The following is a 20,652-nucleotide window of genomic DNA, read 5'->3' as shown; positions in this document are numbered from 1 at the left end:
GCAGTATTTTCCTTGGCAGAGAAAATATTTATTAAACCTAATTTTGTTCCCCAGTGCTTTCCTGTGAAACAGCCAACCCTGCTACAGTGAAAATAACTTTAATGTGCTATCCATTGTACATTCAGCTTTACATTTCCAACTTTTAAATATCATGCAGCCTGACTTAATGGGCAGTAAGTCTTATTTTGGGGTGATTGATTAATATTTAAAAAGATAATTTTAGGCCTTTCATAAGGGGTATTTTGACATGTCAAACTTTCAGTTGAAACTCTCATTTCCATGCTACAGGTGGCACAATGAGCACTGAAGCCCACTGGTGACATTTAACTTACAGGTCCTGGGTACACTGTAGGTACCATCTACTAGGGACATAAGGGAATTATAAGTAAGCTAAATATGCTAATCCAGAGTATACCAATTCTACTATGTTGAAAGGAGGAGCTCAAACACTTTACCATTTATTAGCAGGGGAAAGTGCACAGAGTTCTATAGCAAGCACAAATAGGGTTCACCAAAAAGTCCAAAAGAATTGTTGTGACCTTTCACAAAGACAAATTTCCAACAAGCTGTCTGCCCCAGGAGGACAGTCCCAGCTGTTGAACTTGGAGAGAATCATATGTGCATTACCTCAGGTAATGCTAACACCTGAAAAGGTAATTGATTGAGAACTTGACTAATGGATTTTGCAAGGACTTTGTTGAGATTATTGCAACCTACTTAGAAGAACTGACTTGTCAAAGGATTAGGACTAACCAGCAGTTCACAGAACATAAAAGACCTGCCTCGTTTCACCACAGTGAGCCTGCACATGGCTGTTTGTGTGGTAACTCTTGTAGTTTGCTTAAAATACCTTTCCTGTAGTGCAGCATATTGCTTATGTATAGGATTGAGTTGTTGTGTGTTTAAAGTACTTCTCATTTTCCTACTAAAAAAGCACAGGCTGCACATTGCATTAGTGTGTCTATTGTTTGACTGCTTGCTTTCTGATTCTGTATTACCCCTCACAACTTCCTTGAGATGCCTTGGACTGCTTGCCATTACTACTGTGACAGTCAGGTGCAGTAGGGGGGTATTTCGCTGAGATTCCAGCTCCAAACTAGACTGGACACCCCGGACATCAGAGGCAAAATCTGTAACCCACACGGTTATGTCCCAGTAGCCACTGCCTGACTGCCTTCCCCAAAGTTGCTCACTAAGGTCACATGGATGGTTTCCAAATTATCTCCTTCAGTTCTAATTGGCTATCCATCTATCAGTGAATAGATCAACAATAACATCAGATTGTGAAGCCCAATTTCCCACCCTAAAATTTCTAATCAGGATCCCAGTAAACAAGATTAGTGACATAACCACATGGAAAACAATAAGGTAGAAACTCCCAGGCACAATTTCACCATGCCACTCTACTCCTGATGTCTTTATTGTTTTTGACTTGTGTTCTTCATGGCTTTGGTAGTGTGTTGTTGACATGTGGAATATTCAGCTCAGGAGGAAGTGGCCCCACCCATAGTAGTATTCCTTTAACCGTGGGTGAATGGAGTCACCAACTCTAGACCATGACACAAATAATGATTGGTCTAAACTTTTGATCTTATCATCGTACATGCCTTTTCACGTGCACGTCTATTTGGGAAGGATTCTTACTGGCCATTCCAGGTAAATCTTTGTAGTCTGTTATGACTGGAACCCACACTTAACCCACTGGCGTAAAGAAAATTGAGGGGGCCTCCCTGCACGGTATGAAGAGGGGCCCCCTCCAGGCTCAATCAGGGGCTCTCTGGCCAGAGTGCAGTGCCGAGGCGGCCCCCTGGAGCTTGGGGCCCCCCCACACCACGGGGGCTGCGGGGGCCTGTGTTACGTTCCTGACTTAACCCTAATTGTGAGATGTGAGCAGAATGGATGAACTTGCCTATGGGGTTGGCCATGCCGAGCTGGCTATCGGGAATAACCAATTAATGTGTAGGCACAAGAGGCCGGCATCCTCAGTCTTTCAGACATGCCACTGCTGCTATCATCCCTTTGATCCTCCCTGCCCAGGGTATTTTAGTAATATTGTTGTGTGTCAGGTTCTGTTTCACAAATATATCAAGAGAACATGGAGATATCCTTTATGCGTAGCTCACTGTTTCAGATTAATTTCACCAGGTCAGCCTGTGGGGTAAAATAAAATATCATTAAAGAGAACAGTAACCACCTACCCCATGAATTTAAAAAAGCATCAGTCAAAACTTAAATAATTTTCATTCTATAATCTCAGTCTGCAATATAAATACACTAAATATATTTCATTTTCTTTTTTATTTTATCAAAACATATCATCTTATTCAAAATATTTTTTCTTTTTGCACATAAACATACTTAAAACATCTTTTGAAAACATAATTGAAATTTTGCCAACAGGGTTACTCAAACCATTCTCACCATTCACTTGACGTAGTTCTCATTAAAAGCAGTAGGGGAGGAGCACTGCGAGAGATCTACACATCATAACTCAAGTGTTCAACTATGTATACATATAGTTCTGCTTACATACACTTTAATACATAGTATCTCCTATATATATTCAATACTTTGATGTTTCATTCTTTATCTATTAATAACATACAATAAGTATAAGTTTTAATTCAACCAAAGTAATAATGATCATTTCATCTCATTTTATGTGTTTCCCTCTTGAGATCCCTAGTGTTGACGTCAACAATCTGGGATCTTCAGAGGGAAACACATACAACAAGATGAAATGATCATTATTACGCTGTGCTCCCCTACTGCTTTTAATGAAAGGTGTGATGAATGATACGAATGTGGTATGGTGAATGAATGTTTTGGGATGTGTATGAATAAAGTGTGATTCTATTATTTTAGTAGAACCACGTCAGGTGAATAGTGAGAAGGGTTTGTGTAGCCTTGTGGGCAAAATTTCAATGATGTTTTCAACAAATGTTTCGTTTAAGTATGTATATGTACAAAAATAAAAAATATTTTGAAAAAAAAGATAATATGTTTTGATAAAATAAAAAGAAAAGAAAATGAAATTATGTTGTATTTTTATATTGCACACTGGGCTCAACAAATATCGAATGAAAATTATTGAAATTTTGAGCGATGCATTTGTAAATTCGCTGGGTAGGTGGTTATTCTCTTTTCTGTTCTAGTTTCCCCAGCATCTGTCTCCCCCGATATCCTCTTCCAGGGGGGCAGGAGGTTTTTGTCTTTTTCTAAGGAGAAGAAAATATCACCTTTACCAAGAAAGTGTTCTGGCACCCAGCATCTGTAACACCTGACAAAAGGAGGTCTGCTAAGTGCTCATCCCCAGACTATGTAAGTCAGCTCTGGCAGAACAGGACTGAGGAAAACAACAATCATCTGATTGAAAGAAGGACTGTATGAGCTGAACCCAATAGACTTTTATATTATAAGATGTCTGCCATCACCGTCAGGCCAGTGCTGTGCAAAGATTTTGGCATATTCATTACAATGAGATCAAACTTGATTTTGAGCAACAAGTACTTCAACCTGATAGGAACACCCAAACGTGCTGCACCATTGCTGAGTAGATGCTGGTCTCCCAGTTGAGGATAAAATGTATTTTGTGATACTGAAATATGTATTACACAAGTACTGTAGATAAGAAGTAGGTAGACTTCCCCGAATGCAAGGCTTTGGGGACCTATTCAGCATTGAGGTGTCATCTTTTAGCCAAAACACAACTAGCATGCTGGTTGGAATGGAGCCTCTTGCAAGCTAGAATACCACAGCACATCATTCTGTCAGCTCATTGAGCATTCTCCAATCACAGAGCCAGAGTACATTGACCTATATTGTCTAAAAATCCTTTCCCCATGGTTATGGCCAAAAGCATTCTCTGTATGTGACAGATGGATAAAGAAAATACATAGGGTCTTATTACAAGTGTGGCAGTCCGTGAACCACCGTCCTGGTAGTGGCGGTCCGACAGTGGTGAGCCATCCACCGTATTACCAGTTGGGCAGATTGTCTTTGCGAAGACCGCGGCTCAACTGCCAGCACACCGCTGACCGTCGGGGTCGTGGTCAGGGGAATTCAGCATCCAGTGGGAGGTACAGAGGCACAACACCACCGTCTATATTATGAGTTGACTTCCCAACAAGCTGACTGCAGCAGTCGGACTGCCACATAAAGGTCAGAGGAAACGAAGGATTTGGGGTGCATACTCACCCCTACCCAGTTCTTCCCAGCAGATTTCGCTATGGATCCTTTTCTCCAGGTCCCCCCTACACAGTGGCATCTTTTCCCCAAGGACCCTGTCATCGGCGAAATACAGGTAAGTGCTTTGGTACCTGTTAGATCTGGCTTTTACAGCGGGTTTATCCCCAGATTGTTTGCTTTGTGGCCTTCTGTTTCTGACCTGTTTTTTATTGGTTGTATGACTCCGGGCACTCTACCACTGCTGATCAGTGCTAAAGAGCATGTGCTGTCCCTGTAAAATGTATCTATGGATTGGTGTTTCCATAATTGGCTTATTTGATTTACTAGTCAGTCCCTAGTACAGTGCACTGTGTGTGCCCAGGGCCTCCTGTAAATCAAATGCTGCTAGTGGGCCTGCAGCACTGATTGTGCCACCCACATAAGCATCACGTAAATGTAACTCAGGCCTGCCATTGCAGAGCCTGTGTGCAGTCTAGTACTGCTATGTCGACTTGGAAAGTGCACCCACTTGCCAGGCCTTAACCTTCCCTTTTCTTACATGTTATTCACCCCTAAGGTAGGCCCATGGTACCCCTGTGGGCAGGGTGCAGTGTATGTGAAAGGTAGGACATGCCCTGATGTGTATGGCATGTCCTGACTCCTGATTGTGAAATACTGCTAATTTCGTTTTTCACTATTGTAAAGCTATCTGTTCCCATAGGATAGAATGGGGAGTTTGCTTGTAACATCTTTTAAGCATAACTGCCCCTGGGAACCCGATGGGAAAATAAAGTTTAGTATGCCTGAACTCAGAATGTTAAAATGCATCTTTTAGTGAGGGCGATCTTTTACACTCTGGGTTTGAAAATACCACTTTTAGAAAGTAGGTATTTTCCTGCTTAGCCATCCAGTGTGCCTCTGCTAGGATGTATATTGACTGTCTGGCTTTGGAGTGGCAGGGGCTGGGGATGTGCAGTGGCTCCAGAGAGTCTGGATGAGTCAGCGCTAGTCTGAATAGACCTGGTCTGCATTTGGAGTGGTGGGAGGAGTAGCACCTATGCCTGCCTTCCACAATGATGGCTCCGCCCCCCTATGGTATGTCAGGAGTCAGGGCTCACACTGACAATGGAGGTTGTTGTGCACTTGCAAAGTGCCCCCCTAAACTGGTTTGGACTGGTCTCAGAGCCCTGGGCCTGGAGATAACAAAGAGATTTACTGAATAAAAAGAGGGGCCCAGACTTGTAGATCACTTCTGGGAAATCAAGAAGAACCTTTGCCAATGAGCAGAGCTGGAGAAACTGAGGAGGAGTACAGCCCCTGTGCTGTTTGCAGTCTGGGGTTGGCCTACAGTGGCTACTTACTGCCTGCCAAGGAAAGGGAAAAGGACTTTGCTGTTTTCTGTGTCCCCTGCTTGAGGAAGATCTCCAAGGGCTTGAAGAAGAGCTTGTCTCCTGCTCTGAAGTCTCAGGGACACAAAAACTTCATCACCAGCTACCCTGAAATTCCTTGCTGGGTGTTCTGACCTGCCAAGTGGTGCCTGCTGTTGTTTTGGACCTCTGGAGGCTGTTTTCTGCTGGGAGCTGGAAAAGTAACGCAACTTCGAGAAGCGCAACGCATACGCACCTGTTTCTGACGCATCGCCAAACAAATTGTCACATTGCCTGCCCGTGGCTTCAGAAATCACTGCATGCCGCATCGAGTGCACCGGTCTCCAAAGTCCGAGATCACTGCACCAATTCCGACGCAAGTCCTGCTGTGCAGCTGCAAGAATCCACGCATCGTCCCGGATCGTCGCATTGCATCGAGGCACGAGGTCTGTCGCATCGTTGGGGAATGCAGTAAGAAACCGATGCATCACCTCCTCTCCGGTAAGGAACATACGCATCATCTCCCCTGCCCAGCAGTAAGGAACCAACGCATCACATCCCCCGGAGCAAGGATTTGATGCATCAGCTTTCCCGTGTGTAAGAAACCGACGCATTACCTTCCCTGTGGCACTTTTTGTTTGTATGGATGACGCATCCAATTTACTTTGTGTGAAAAGTGTCACATCTGCAATTTGTTTCAGATAAAGATTACTTATTTTTCTAAACTGGTGTGGTTTCCATTTGTAGTGTTTTCACTGTATTACTGTATGTGTTCGCAAATGCTTTACACACTGCCTCTGAGATAAGCTTGTCTGCTCGTGCCAAGCTACCAAGGGGGTGCGCAGGGGTTATTTTGGAAATGTATCCCCCTTACCCTGACTAGGAAGATGGGTCGCTACTTGGACAAAGGTACCTACCTCTGCCAACTAGAGACCCCAATTTCTAACAGTACCATTTACCTATTTCCGGGACTGCCCACATATGGGCCAGTATGTATTTTTCCACATATGTCATGCATATGTGCGCATTTTACACATATGCAGTCAGAATGTACACACGTGGAAATACTTTGCCCACCACCACAAGACAGCCGGAGCCACACTGCTGGCCTCTCGGGAAACTCATAATATAGTGGTCGGGAGGCCACAGGAGCAGCAGTCTCCTAGCAGTCACGGACGCAGTTCGTCCACAGTCAGACCGCCAAACTCGTAAGAAGGCCCATAATGCTGTATACAACCACTTTACGAGAGGGCACCGTTAGAAGGCCATGTTACCTGCTGTTTTATGTGGGAAAACATGTAATTGCCTAACATTTATTTTCAGGGTCTGAATATTGCCTTCTCTGGTTGATAGAGGCTACACAGTTATCTCCTGTATAGTACTGTATATTTAATGGTTCACATAGGTATATAGTGTGTCATACAGGAGGGTCATGGTTTATTGCCAAGCTGTGTGCACTGCTTTCTAAACAGTGATGTGCATGCACATATTATGGAAAAGGCAACGGCGCTTTCATTATTAGTAAAAAAATACAACGAAACAGGCCAAAATATACCATACTAAATATTATTCCATAGCAGTATGCTAATGTTGTGATGATGGTCATTCTTTCAACAGGGCTCACACATGGTAAAAATACAGATTTTCTTTTATCAGGAACACATAGTAAATTTGGATTGCAGGAGAAGTGACTTAACCCATCAGTATTATCACAGGTTTGAAATGGACGTTTCAAGACACTAGTGCTTATTAATGTGTCTAATATTTACTAAGATTTTGTTTCAAAATAACTGGTTCTTGCATTGGGACATTTACAGAGCTATATACAAAAGTAACTTACACTTGTGAGTAATTAACACATGTAATGTAGTCTTACACTTTTGAGCAACTGTACTTATTTTGACTATTACCAAAATCTGAGTGTAAGGTTACTCAAAAGTGTAGGCTTACATGTCTCTACCACTTGAAAAAGGGGATTGAGCCACATTTACAAGTGTAAGTCACTACTGCCAAAAACAAACAGATGTAAGTCAAGCACCCCACTCTGCCAACCACTGATACTGCAACACCCTCCCATTGAAAATAATGGAAACTGGTTGAGCTTTTCAAAAAGGCAAGTTACGCTTGTGAGTAATTTACATGTAGACTTCATTCTTGAGTAACTATACTATGTTTGGCTATTAACAAAATCTGAGTGTTAAGTTACTCAAAAGTGTAGACTTACACGCCTATAACACCTGAAAATGGAGATGGCGTAAAATTTACAAGTGTAAGTTACTACTGCCAAAAAGAAATAGTAGTAGCTCAATCACGACACACAGTAAGTACAGCACCATACATAGCCAACCACTGATTCTACAATACCGTCCCATAGAAGATCATGGAGACAGGGATTTAAAATATAACCTCATAGGAAATAATGTTCAATTAAATTACAATATTTAAAATAGTTAAAAATTTAAATAATATTATGTGTTATTAAAAAATATTTTAAAAGTAAATCATGTATTATTTAATTATAAAGTATTTTAAAAACTATTTTTAATTAGAAAATGTGAGTAATATTACATTTTAATAAAATATAATTAAATTACTTTCAATTAATACTATTCATCATTTGTAACTTTAGGTGGGAAATTATTTTTTAATTTAAGCTTCAGTAAACTATTTTTTTCTTTAATTTAATATATAGTAATTAATTAAAGATTTGGCTAAAAATTCCGCTACTAGTGATTTATAATTTAGTTCTACATTTACAGCACATCTATACATTTATCGTTCATTAATATTTAACATGAAATATGTTTACTAATTTATTATAAAGTTTAATAAACATTATACATTTCCCCTATACTTTGCTGTAGGGAGATCTCCATCCTACCTGTGGAGCCTCTCTATGGGACAGTATAGGGAAAAGTAAAAAAAAAGTTAATTTAATTCAAAACAAAAATACAAATATGTTTATGTTAAATGTTAATGTACATTTATCTTATATCTATATGTTAATATTTTACATGTAGTGCCCAATTAAAAAAATGCTACAGCACAGTTAGCATAATTTTGAATTGAATCTTTAATTAATTTAAGTATATTAAATTAAATAACACTTATTTTTCTGAAGTTTAAGTTAAACCTCACTTAACCTCTTCCATGTCTTCATTCTAATTAAAAAGTTAGCATAGCAGCTTCAAATGAGGAAGTAGCCACACCTTTTGACAAACACCCTAAGGTAATTAGGCAAACACCGTAAGGCAACAATAACTGTCATTTTTTATCATTCTTGCTTTTTGGGTGGAATTTTGTAATGATGATAATGCTCTTATTTCTGTAAATTTTTGCCTGGAAACTCATTGAGATGTCTTCACTTAGGTCATCTCACAGTGCAAGGGTTACAAAGAAACCTGCTCCTGTGAACCTGTGACAGTTGCAGATTCCTAGATGTACACCTACTCTTTTTCTTTCCACCGGGCAAATAGTTTTACCATACAGACACCCCTTTTCCTAAACCCCCAACAATTTTGGAGATGTTCCTATACCATTTCTACCCTGAAAATAGATTTATTTATACCCTTGGAAGGTGTTACTCCATACTCTATACTCTATAAGCATCTATAATCTTGGAATGGGCTGAGAAAAAGTTTGGAAGTAACATGTGAGTGTATCAAAATTCATAATATTTCCACCCCAGAATGCCCACTCCCCAACTCTGGAAAAACATTTTCTCACACAAAAATATATCTGTGGGTAAATCATTTTGCAAGCATAAAATCATGTTTGTCAATAGAAAAGTGGCTTTACATTAATAGAAATGCAATTTCCAGGACTACATTGAACTTAGGTCTCATGTGTCTGTGTCAGGTTTTTATTTTTACCTCAATAAACACAACATCACTGGTGTCTACTGAGCGTCTCCCATGAAATGAATTGAGATGTGAAGGCAAGGCTCTTATGTTAGAAGGATCATCCAAAGTGTATCCAAGAGTCACTACTGTCCTCTCACCAGGTTGAGAAGAACTGGCAGTGGTAGCAGCATTAATATAATTGAAGGGACAGACCCTTTTTACCTGTCACTTTCCGGCCGGGGGGGGGGTTACTGGCCACTCCTGTTAAAATGTTTGCCTAGTCTCTTTTAACTGGGACATGTGCTCCAATTATATGGGACATGGGTAGAGGTTGAGGGTGGTCCACTGCCTTTTGGCTAGGTTCATGCTATATAAGCACCATATACATAGATGCATACTTGTTTAGTCTGTATGTATGAGGAAGGGTAAGCATGGAGGACTTGTGTGGTTCTTATCTATTTAGGGCTAGGAATCCATTATTCCTGTTTGCAAGATGGTGATTAGAGCTGAGCCTGATCACATTCTTTGATTATTGAGGGAAGGTGTTGCAACATTCAACATCTTCCTCTTTGAAGTGATCTAAAGGGAGAGCTGTAGTAGCTGAAGGGCGTGGGTTCTGTTTGAAGTACAAAGGCATCCCCTGACATATTCCTGCTTCCACTTCTCCAGTGTGTAGTGGCTACCTTTCACTTGCTCTGCCAAGGGACACCCAACTCTACCAACACCTCCTGCTGTTTCCACAGATCAAAAGACTTTAGCTAGGACAGCCTTTGTAAAACACCTCAACACCTTAAAAAACATACTTAACCTAAAACAGAAAGGGGCTTTGAAATTTAAAGTTATGTCTGTGACCCATAGGTAAATACTAGATACAAACCTTATGTCAGAGTGCCAGGATACACTTGACTAAGAAAGGCGGCCCACTGCTCCAGTATTACCTGCCCTTAAGGGACGCCAAAGCATTGAACCACTGCCATCTTCTGCCACTACTGCTCGGAATATTATAGCTTTTATATGAAAACAAATGATCTGACCGATCATTTGTTTGCCTGTAAAAGCAGGGATATTACTTTGCCAGCAGAAGAGGGCTCCAATAGCTCTATTGTGCATGTGTCAGGTCAGGACTGTTACAGCCCAACCTCACAGAAACACAATGCATATCTGAAATGCTGCACTACAGTCACACTGTGAAGGATGTCAGATAATGAAGCCTCAGGTCTTGTAAATCACATGCCCTCTTGCCCTGTCAGAAGCTGCAATAGGGGAAAATGTTCAGCCCAGTCCATTCAATCCTATTCCAGCTTCTGATTGGGTGGAAGCTCATGGGTCTGCCTCTGGCTGCTGGAGACTGACAGCGAGTAAGAAATTGCGCCCCTTCCACAAGTACATTTTTGTATTTAAAAGTCTCTGAGTTGGGAGTCCATGTGTATGTATGTGTGAATGTCCTTGTGTGTGGGCCTGCAACTGTGTGAATGCATGTCTACTTAAGTCTGGCCTTGGGGTTTGGCAAGACCCGAGGCAGAATACTGGATAGTGCTTTTGGGCCACAACATTTCCATAATTCACCAGCCGTCACTGCACTACTGTGTTCCTGTGTTTTCAGCTCAGGACTAGAGTGGTTTACAGCTCTATTGCCAAGTCAGTGACAGACTTGTGAAGTCTGAAATTGTGTTTCTGTCCTTGAGGGAGGAAGCCAACTAGTGTGGATTGAGCTGCAAGGAGGCACCCCTACATTCTGAAATCCTGTCTAGAACAGTTGGTTATAGTACAGAGGAAAGTTGATTAAGGAAGGGCAAAGGGTTCAAAGAAGCAACTCTATGTCAATCCTGCTAGGGTCTAGTGGAAAGTTAGACATACAAAGAACTGTGGTATGCCCTATCCATCTCCTAATATCTTAGTGTGTGCCCATGTTTCTCCCAACAGGACCTTGAGTTAGCCCCGTCCTCCTCCCTGACCTGTAAGTGTTTATTGGGATTGCCCCCAGAACCCAAGATCCATGACCGGACAGTTAGCATTCAGACCTATGCAGTGGCTAGGGAAATATTCCTTTCATAAAGCTTTGCTTTGTTGAGATTCTCCAAGAGCCTGCTATGCCTATCTTGGCTCTGTGGGTGACTCAGGCATAAGAAAACTGGGCTACATTCTGCGGATTCGGCGATTTGATCTCCCTAAGTGCTTGGCTTCAGAAAAGTGAACTTCAATTTTACAGTTAGTTGTTATAATTCTTTTAAATTGCAGGCATCCTATTACATCCACTATGTTCACTGTGATCAGACATATTCTGATAATTTCACGTTTGGCCCCTTTTACTGCTGGGATCCTGGTGCACAGGTTGCAGAAAACATATGTAGTCTCCCATAGAGGACTCTCATGCTGTAGTCTTAACTTGCTATAAGAAATTGGATTAGTGGATGAGGGGAGTGAAATTATACTCAAGCAGGAACCACAAACCTTGCCAGGGTAAAGTCACAAGCAACCCCAAATTAACATATGCTCAACCCCCTGGTAGCTTGGAACAGAGAAATCAGGTTTAACTTAGAGGCAATGTGTAAAGTATTTGTGCAACACTTCAAACAGTAACACAGTGAAAACACACCACAAAAGGATCCCACTCCAAATGTAGAAATATAGATTATTCGTTAATGAATAAAACAAGACCTAAATGGTAAATATCCAATCAGTATAACTGGAGATGTGCAATTTTAAAGATTTCAGTGAAAATAGTGCCTAAAAGTACAAAGCGCCAACTGTGGGACTGGGACAAAATCAGAAGTTCTGGCCAACCTCGATGGTGTGTGGGCTGGCTACAGGGACCCAGTTAGGCTAGTTGAACAAGAGTACCATAAGTCCTGGTTGCGGAGCATAGTGTGGTTCCACGTTGAGGATGCGTAGAGCAGACGAGGCAATTCGCCTGGTTCAAGACGGTGCCCAGCTGCGATGAGAGATCCTGTGTTCTCATCGAGAATCCCGTCGATGAGGGGCTCACAATGTGAAGTCCGGCGTCAAGGATGCATCACACAGTCGAGGCGATACGCTGGTTCTGAGGAGCTGCAAGGCTGTGATGCGAGAACCTGCACCATAGTCTAGGCTGCCATTGACCAGAGATGTGAGATGTGAGGGCCTGTTTCGGGGAAGCTTCGCACAACGGTGAGTCCAATGTGGGCTGCGAGATCGATAGAGAGTCCTTGCTAAATCTCTCAGCAGAGGCAATGCGTTGTTCTACTCAGGCTGCGTTGAGCAGCAAAGGATATGCAGCAGTTCTGCTTTTCCCACAGGTGGGCTCACAGAGCACCTTCAGGCCCACTTCCTGGATCCAGGGTACAGGACTGGAGTGGCTGCACTGGGCAGAGTAGATCTCACAAAAGGCAGAGTCCCGGTGCTAGGTTCAAGGTTGTTTGAGCCTTCAGTCTCTGAGGCTTTAGTCAGGAAGCCAGCCAACTAGCCCTTGGAGCCACTCTGGAGTCCTGGTTTCAACAGATCAAGGACCAGCCCTTCTCACCCAGGCAAGAAGGCAGCAGGCAACAGGTTAGCACAGCAGGGCAGCAGTCCTTCGGAGCAGCAGTCCAGCAGTCTAGCACAGTGACAGTCCTTTAAGCAGCACAGAAGTCCTTCTTCCTGTCAGAGTTCACAGAAGTATACTGAAGGGTTGTATCTGAGGTCCAATATGTATACCTGTGTCTTCCTCTGAAGTGAAAGAAGCTTCTAGAGGTTTTCCTTTGACGTCAACAGGTTCCCTGCCTTCCCTAGCCCTGGCTTCAGAATAACTATAGGGGGTATGTACCAGTGAAACTAAGACAATTAATGTTGGAATGCGTTCTTCTCTCTGCTGCGATCGCAGAGGCAGTTGGAACCCAACGATCCCCGTAATCCATGTGACGGGCACTGAAACCAGAGTCATCAGTACCCATCCAATGATCCCAAGATAAGGAGGTTTTGGGAACACAAAATAAATTAACATAAGAAATTAACATAAGAAGTTAAAATAAAAAAGGAATGTGCGGGCTTGTGCTGGTGGGGAAGGCAAACGATGGGTCACGGATCCTCCTTTGGAGATCATTTCTAGGACCCAATGAGTGTTTGCTCAAACATCCCTTGCTGGTAGGCAGCGTGATACCAGTGGCACAGCGAATAGTGAACAGACACCTATTAAAAGTGTTTAAGTGAGTAGATTGAAAGACCAGCTGCTGCAAGGTATTATGTTATAAACTCACTATAATTACTCAACTTTAAAAGTGACAGACATGCATAACATCTGCATTATGTCTGAATGAAAACATGGTGAGAGGCATACATAAACATCTGTATGTTATCTGACATTAGACTGTGTTAATAAACATGCATGAACATCTGGATGAAACATATCATGAAAAGTATTAAGCATGACATACATCTGACCCAATCAGGTTCTTGGTAGCATTATGAAGACCTTCAGCAGTTAAGTGTACATGACATACCAAACTTTCTTTCCTGCAGGAGAACAGTCAAAATGCAAGGCGCGTTGTAAGTAATGTCACCTGAATGACACAATAGTAACAATCCCACAGTGATTTTGAGGTTCATGAACATACCACATTGCAAAGAATCCCCAAAGGAGTAAAGTACCAAGCGGGCATGGGGACGTATCTCTAAAGGGACAGAATTCTCTGTTTTGCCAAGGAAATTGGTGTTGGGTGCTGGCCGGTGAAGAGACAAAAAGCAGCTGGACCACCCTGGCTGGAATTTTCAATGAGACATTTTCATTACAAGGACATGTAAAATGTAAAATTACATATCCTACTTTTTAAATACATTGCACCCTACGCTGTAGGCTATTTAGGTCCTACCTTAGGGGTGCCATATATGTTTTATAATGGAAGGTTTGGGCCTGACAAAATAATTATTTTGCCTGGTCGAAATATCAGTTTAAAACTGCACACACAGGCTGCAATGGCAGACCTCAGACATGTTTAAGGGGATACTTAAGTGGTGGGAACAATTAGTGTTCCAGGCCCACTAGTAGCCTTTAATTTACAGGCCCTGGGCACATGCAGTACCACTTTACTAGGAACTTACAATTAAATTAAATATTCCACTTGTGGATAAGCCAATGTTTTAAGGAGTGAGCACATTCACTTTAGTACTGGTTAGCAGTCTTAAGGCCATCAACAATGGAGATCAGAAAAATAAGAGGTATGATGGTAAAAGGTTTGGGGGAAGACAACCCTAAGGATGACAGGTCTAACATCTGCCTTCTAGAGTAGTAATATCTTGTGCAGGGATGGCTTCTGCATTTTGTTGGGGCGGAAGCACTGTCTTGCAGGAAGTGGCACAAAACCGAGCATTGTGGAACTTAGAAAGAAGCTGTGGAGGCTGTGAAAAAAGATCTAATCCATTTTCCAGTGTGTCATTCCAAAAAACCCATGATTGCCTGCTCACCTGCCTTCAGCCAATCTGGTGCATTTGTGCAACATTTGTCAAGGGTTGGCAGGGACTTTTGGTGAAGTCCACAAAGCCTGTGAAAGGCTTCTGAACTCGGGTATCATCAGATTAAAATAATAACCACTCCAGTGATGCTTTGCAAGGAGCTGTTGATGGAGGTCAAAGCCTTTACCTAACTAAACCCATTGGCCGAGGATTATAAATTGTGAAAGACCATCTGTTAAAATGCCTTTTACATTGTGTCACATTGCTTTTTTTCTCCATATACATTTATGTTTTTATATGTTGTATTTAGCTCTGTGTTTAATAAAATGCCTTTTCTTTTTAAGATAAAGCACTGGCTGGGCATTGATTTATTAACTGTTATTGTACTGTGCTGACGTCTGAGTCTCTAGCCTACCCTCCCTGTCTAGGTAGGTTCAGAGGTAAACAGTCACAATTGTTACAATTAGAGCCTAGTAACCACTGATTGCCCTGCTCTCACAGGCCCCAGGTATTTCAGGTCAATTCTTCTGCGGTGGAGCTCAGAACTGCCACATTTATTGCACAAATGAAATAAAATGTGATATAACACTTGGAGTGCAAATAAACCAAAAGAATATGTGCATCTATTGCTTTTCTGCACTTAAAGCAATAAATTGTTCATTTTATGTTTCATTTTACTTTACATTTTGCTTCACTTTTAGGGGGAGAAACTAAAATTGGATGAACAGTTTATAAACAGTTCAGAAAATGCCTGCAATTGCCCAAAGTATAAATGCGGTAAGTACAAAACATCAAAATATCAGTTAATAAGATTTCAAGTTAAATCCGTCATGTGATTCTCAAGGATATTTATTATAATTATTCTAAAAACCTTTCTCTTAAAGTCCACCACTAAAATAACGTCCTGGTCCACTCTTTATTTGAGTTCATGGAATAAAGAGGCTTTATCATTTACTGATGAAATTATTTTAATAATAGGCTACTCAGTTATTAGTATTTTACAAATATGTGCACACATTTAGAGTTTGGTAGAAAGATATGCAGCCCAGCGTATTACAAGTCCATTATGCCCGGTGGCACTTGTAATACAGCCCACCGGATCTATTACGTTTGTGACAGAGTATCCTGTCCGGCAAACTCAAAATAAGGCCCTTTGCCTCTTGTGCTTCTGGATTTGGCAACTTTTGAAAAAATATATATATATTTAATATATTTCGAAGATTAGCTTGAAGGAAGTACTGCCTTCATACTAAAAAGTTGTCTGAAAATACACCTTTTAAAAAAGACCTTTTCTATAAATGAGCCATTGACATGAAAACGTAGGAATCCAGCTTTTGTGGTTACAGGCAAGTGGGAAAGGAAAAAGGGCAGTCATTCACCATTCGGTTGGTAATGAAAATAATACATGAAGCAATTTCCTGACCTTTGGTGACCCCGAACTCTTCTAATCTTTTTTTTACTACTTTCTCACTTTTGCTGCTCTGTGTTTCCTTTTATAAAAAGAAATTTTAACATTGTTTCCATTTTTATATGCGTGTTGTCATGAGTTTACAGAAAAGTCCGTCAAGAGAAAACTATTTGAAAAGTAAAAAAGTGTAAAGAAAATGATTTGCAGGTTATAAACCGGTCCCACACTCTAAATTGAATGTGCACGTTCAACTTTTTCCTGATAGAAGGATTTTCACAACAGTTAACAGATATGGGTTTATAAGTAGCCTTCATTTGAAGGCAGGTTTGGTAGACTAGAGATTTTTGGCTATTAATGCAAAAGGGAAGACACGAGTCCTTCCTGTCTCTTTTGTGTGAGATAAGAGAGAGGTTATGTTGTGCACGGTCTAGAAAAGCGAAGAGCCCTGCTGGGACCAGTTTGTGTGACTTGTCTTTTGTAAGGGATGCCACATAGAGGTACTTTCTGGTCCATACTAACGTAAAGAGTACATAGAGCCTAATATGGGTGTCAATAAAGAAAGCTGTGCAGCTGTGGCTTCAACTGCCACACTATGGATTTTTGCAAGCAGCTCACAGATCCTATATCCTATTTTGAGCCGAACCATTCTTTAAGAGGTCATATAACGGAGCAGTCCATATGAACAACTATATAACAAATCATTTGTTCCTTTTTGTAAAGTTTTATTTTGTTCAAGGTCATCGAATGAGGGTCTGATGTAGAAAGCATGGAGTCTGCTCCTTGCAGTATGAAAACGTGACAATCACATTGCAGTCCCCTCAGAGAGTGGTGTGGGTGGCCATATGGTGGCTTCCACTGTGAGAGTGGCATCTGCGGCAGTGCTTAATTTGAGCTGGTGGTTACCGGTGGGTCCGACCGGCACTCATTTTAGGAGACTGGCACTTATTTTTCCTCATCAAGATAGGTAAAAACACACAAATAGGAAAGACAGAGGAAGAGAAAGACATAAAAATGGGGGCAAAGAGAGAAAGCAGGGACCGGCAGAAGTGAGATAGAGGTGAAGCAGGGACTGGCAGTGAGTGGAATAGGAAGCCTGAGGTGAATTCAATACTCTACAGCCTTAGTATTCGTAGGACCGCCGGCGCAGAACTTTGGGCGCCAGCTCTCATTCTTTTACAAATTAAGCACTGTCTGCAGGTAGCGGTATTATTACTGGAATAATGGACCCGCAGAAGGAGGAAACAGAAGATCATTTAAACACTGCAAGTTGGTGCAAGAGGCCCTGCTGGGGCTTGAGGCAAGTAGGGACTCTGCCCAATAGCTCCAAATACTTATAAACTTCATTATATCCTCAGTCTACAATGAAAAAATCGGTCTGCAGAAAAAAACTGCTAATAATGAACAAAAGTTAGCTTCTCCAGGGCCTGAGGATTAAGTATGTATTGTGGAGTTTTCTAGTTTTAAGAAAGGATTTAGTTTTAGCAAAATAAATAAAAAATCATGGCCGTGGATATAAACAGCTAATCGCATTTCTTTTTCTTTGTGTTTCTACTGCAGTGAGGGACAAGGTGTGCCTAAGTAACGAAAAGGGGATCCTAAGACCCGGACAGAGCATCGTGGAGCACACCAGGAATGGCATTTGCCACTCTTCGTACTGTACCTCAAAGATCGACCCAGCCACCAAATACCATCAGCTTAATGTCACCTGGGTGAACTGCGGGGCGCAGTGTGCATCTGTAAGGCGTTTATTATTTCATTAAAAAGCATACACTAATTTGGGCATGTCAGTGGGGCAATGAACAAGTAAATGTAAAGAAAACGTTTACATTTAATGCAAATAACATATTCATCAGTGTTTTCTGCGCCTGAATGCTACATTTAGGAAACAGAAAGGCTATAATATTGTTATATGGTGTGTTTGTGATGGAGCTAAGGTAATACACAGAAACATCCAATGGTGAAAGTGTAGCAACGAGTTATGATTTTCAGGACTTTTTATGGGCAATCAAGGTAAAGTGTACTTAACCTTTTGACTAACAAAAACACCTCTGAAAACTCTATCCTAACTATAACTAACCCCGGGTAGATAACTCCTCTCTGCCAGCGGAGGTTGCAGATTTTTGCCTACTCCGCGCTCCGTTGCGAACGGGTAGTTTAGGCAAGACTCCCCTCCATGGCGGAGCACTGCATCAGCTCCACCCGCCCTTAATTATAACTACATAGTGGCAACTTTAATAAACAGCAAAACTTGATAGTACACACTAACACAAAAAGGATCAAATATCGGGGTTCTGGGTTTGAGACTAATACTTCCAAATATAGGTGTGCCCCTTCTCACTTCGCTTCCTTCAGGTGCAACGCTTTTCCCCCAGGTTACCAGTCTGGTTACCAATCTTTGGCAGTAATAGCACTCAGTCTCTCACCCTTGTTCTGGGGCCACTGTAGGACTCCCAACAGCCGCACTTCAGCCTGTGTTCCTCACTCAAAGGAGAGGAGGCGTGCCAGTGGCGGTGCACTTAAGGAAACAAAAAAGTGATACAAAGGATGACTGAATTAATCTCAGCCATTGTAAATTACTCAGGGCCACATTCCAGTCAATATATTTTTGCCAACACTGCCAGTGCAGATTAGACCTATCTGTATGCAAATCAGCCCTGACTCTGTTCCAACAGGAAAAGCCCAGCCTGAATTTCCAAGTTAGGTCCTCTCTGAATCAGAACACAAGCAACTCAACACTAGTTCTGCCCTAGTTGGGGCTCTTTAGTCGGGTGCAGCTTGGTTCCATTGGCTGAGTGAGCAGGGGACCCACATCTGGGCATGCACATCTCACTTTAGGTGTCACACTGAAGTAAACAAACAGAAAAGCAATGGGAGGGATGTTTGAATTTATCAACCACTGGTAATTCCTGGGGCTGAATCTTGTTTTGCAGATAATGCAATTGCAGATTAGACCCAGCTATATATAATCTGTCTCGACCTTGCACCAATAGTAATATTCAAGCCTGAACTCCCAAGCCAGGTCCTCTCTGCACCAGAAGACAAGAACCTAAGACCGGTTTTGCCCCAGTTTGAGCTCTTCAGTTGGGTGCAGCTAGGTCCCAGTGGTGCGGTCCAGCAAGGGGGATTCTCCAGTCACAGTAGTAGCTTTTTCTTCATGTGGTGTAATGCACACAATTGACAAATTCTGGGGATAGCCACATCACTTTCTTGGTCTAAGAGAAGTTTGGACTGGAACAACAATTGGGTCAACAGTTCCCATTTTCATGTAGGGGTGGCAGGCAGGAGAGTTTATTCTCCGTTTGTCATTATTGAACAGGTTTGGTTTGGTTGTCCTTTCATGTGTTTATCTCAGGCTGTCTTCCAGACTTAGCCTATGTCTAGAGTGATAGTCTCAGGCTTTGTCTAGAGTGATCGTCTTCACAGCAGGGTCTCCTCCATGCTGGAGCACTTAAAAAAGAGGCAAACAGAGATGTGGGCAGTCTCCACCTGACTATCAACAGCTACACCTGACAGTCATCAGGATGAGAAACCAAAGGCTGTTTCCCTTCTACTAAGTTCCAACCTTAAATCCTTACATCCACTACATAGTAGTTTTCAGGAAGACTTATCATCAGCCCTCTGTTTCATAAGGACGTAATCTAATTTCTAAACCGGGCCTAGGTCATCTTTCCCCACTTCACTCTGTAGGTTCCCTCCCACCAGTCTCAAGAATGTCAGCAATACACTTCCACTGACTGGGAAAGTAACATCCCCTCCATATTGTGTGCATGAACAGGTCATGGACTTCCAGAATGGAACCTGCAGGCCCGTGTCACTCTCGTTCCCTCAGAAAATCATTTAGTGTGTACCATGCTCACCTCACACAGCATACAGCTGTCCACGCACTCAGGATCTTAACATTAGAATCTGGATTTCTCAGTAGTCACAGATCTTCATATGAGAGGACCAGTGATCTCCACTCACAGTACACAGATAAAAAGGTATGGTAACACTACAATTCTAAAAACCATGCTATAGAGTCACCACCATGCTACACACAAAAAAAACTGTCGCAGGCACTGTAGTCCTCTGCAATGTTGAAAGACTTGCTGGGTGTGTATGTCAAGGTCAAGACAGGTCCAGGCCTGGACTCTGTATCACAGTAGGGGCCAAGGCCATCAAACAAAGACTAGATAAGCGTGAGGTTGTGACCAAAACCCCAAAACCGGTATACCAGATACTCGCAGTGTGGGCACACAAGGCAGGGAACATGAATGTATGCCAAGAAGGCAACATCCCCATCCTAACAATCTCTAACAGTTTTATTTGTATAGTTCATTATTTTTACACACCTTTCTGGTATTCTGAGGTACAGTCTCTTCATTTGCAGTATGTACAGTGCATAACTTTAGCATTAAAATAGTCGACCCACAAACTCCAAAGAGTGTTGGTCTTATTTACTTAAGAAATTGTGAAATTGGATTGG

The 20,652-nt window shown here is 41.9% G+C and overlaps 1 protein-coding gene across 1 annotated transcript in view; it reads left to right on the top strand.

Annotated features, from left to right (window-relative positions):
- The window catches only part of OTOG (otogelin), a 1,045,291-nt gene that overhangs the window by 874,520 nt on the left and 150,119 nt on the right, over positions 1–20,652 (top strand). Inside the window, exons 50-51 of the mRNA XM_085647044.1 lie at positions 15,481–15,556; positions 17,745–17,923. Coding sequence (XP_085503170.1) covers positions 15,481–15,556; positions 17,745–17,923 — 255 coding nt within the window. The remainder of the gene's footprint in view (positions 1–15,480; positions 15,557–17,744; positions 17,924–20,652) is intronic.

This window comes from Triturus cristatus, chromosome 3_2 (assembly GCF_964204655.1).
Source record: "Triturus cristatus chromosome 3_2, aTriCri1.1, whole genome shotgun sequence".
Taxonomy (NCBI): Eukaryota; Metazoa; Chordata; class Amphibia; order Caudata; family Salamandridae; genus Triturus; species Triturus cristatus.
The sequence above is the reverse complement of the archived record's forward strand: the minus strand, read 5'-3'. Positions and strand labels throughout refer to the sequence as shown.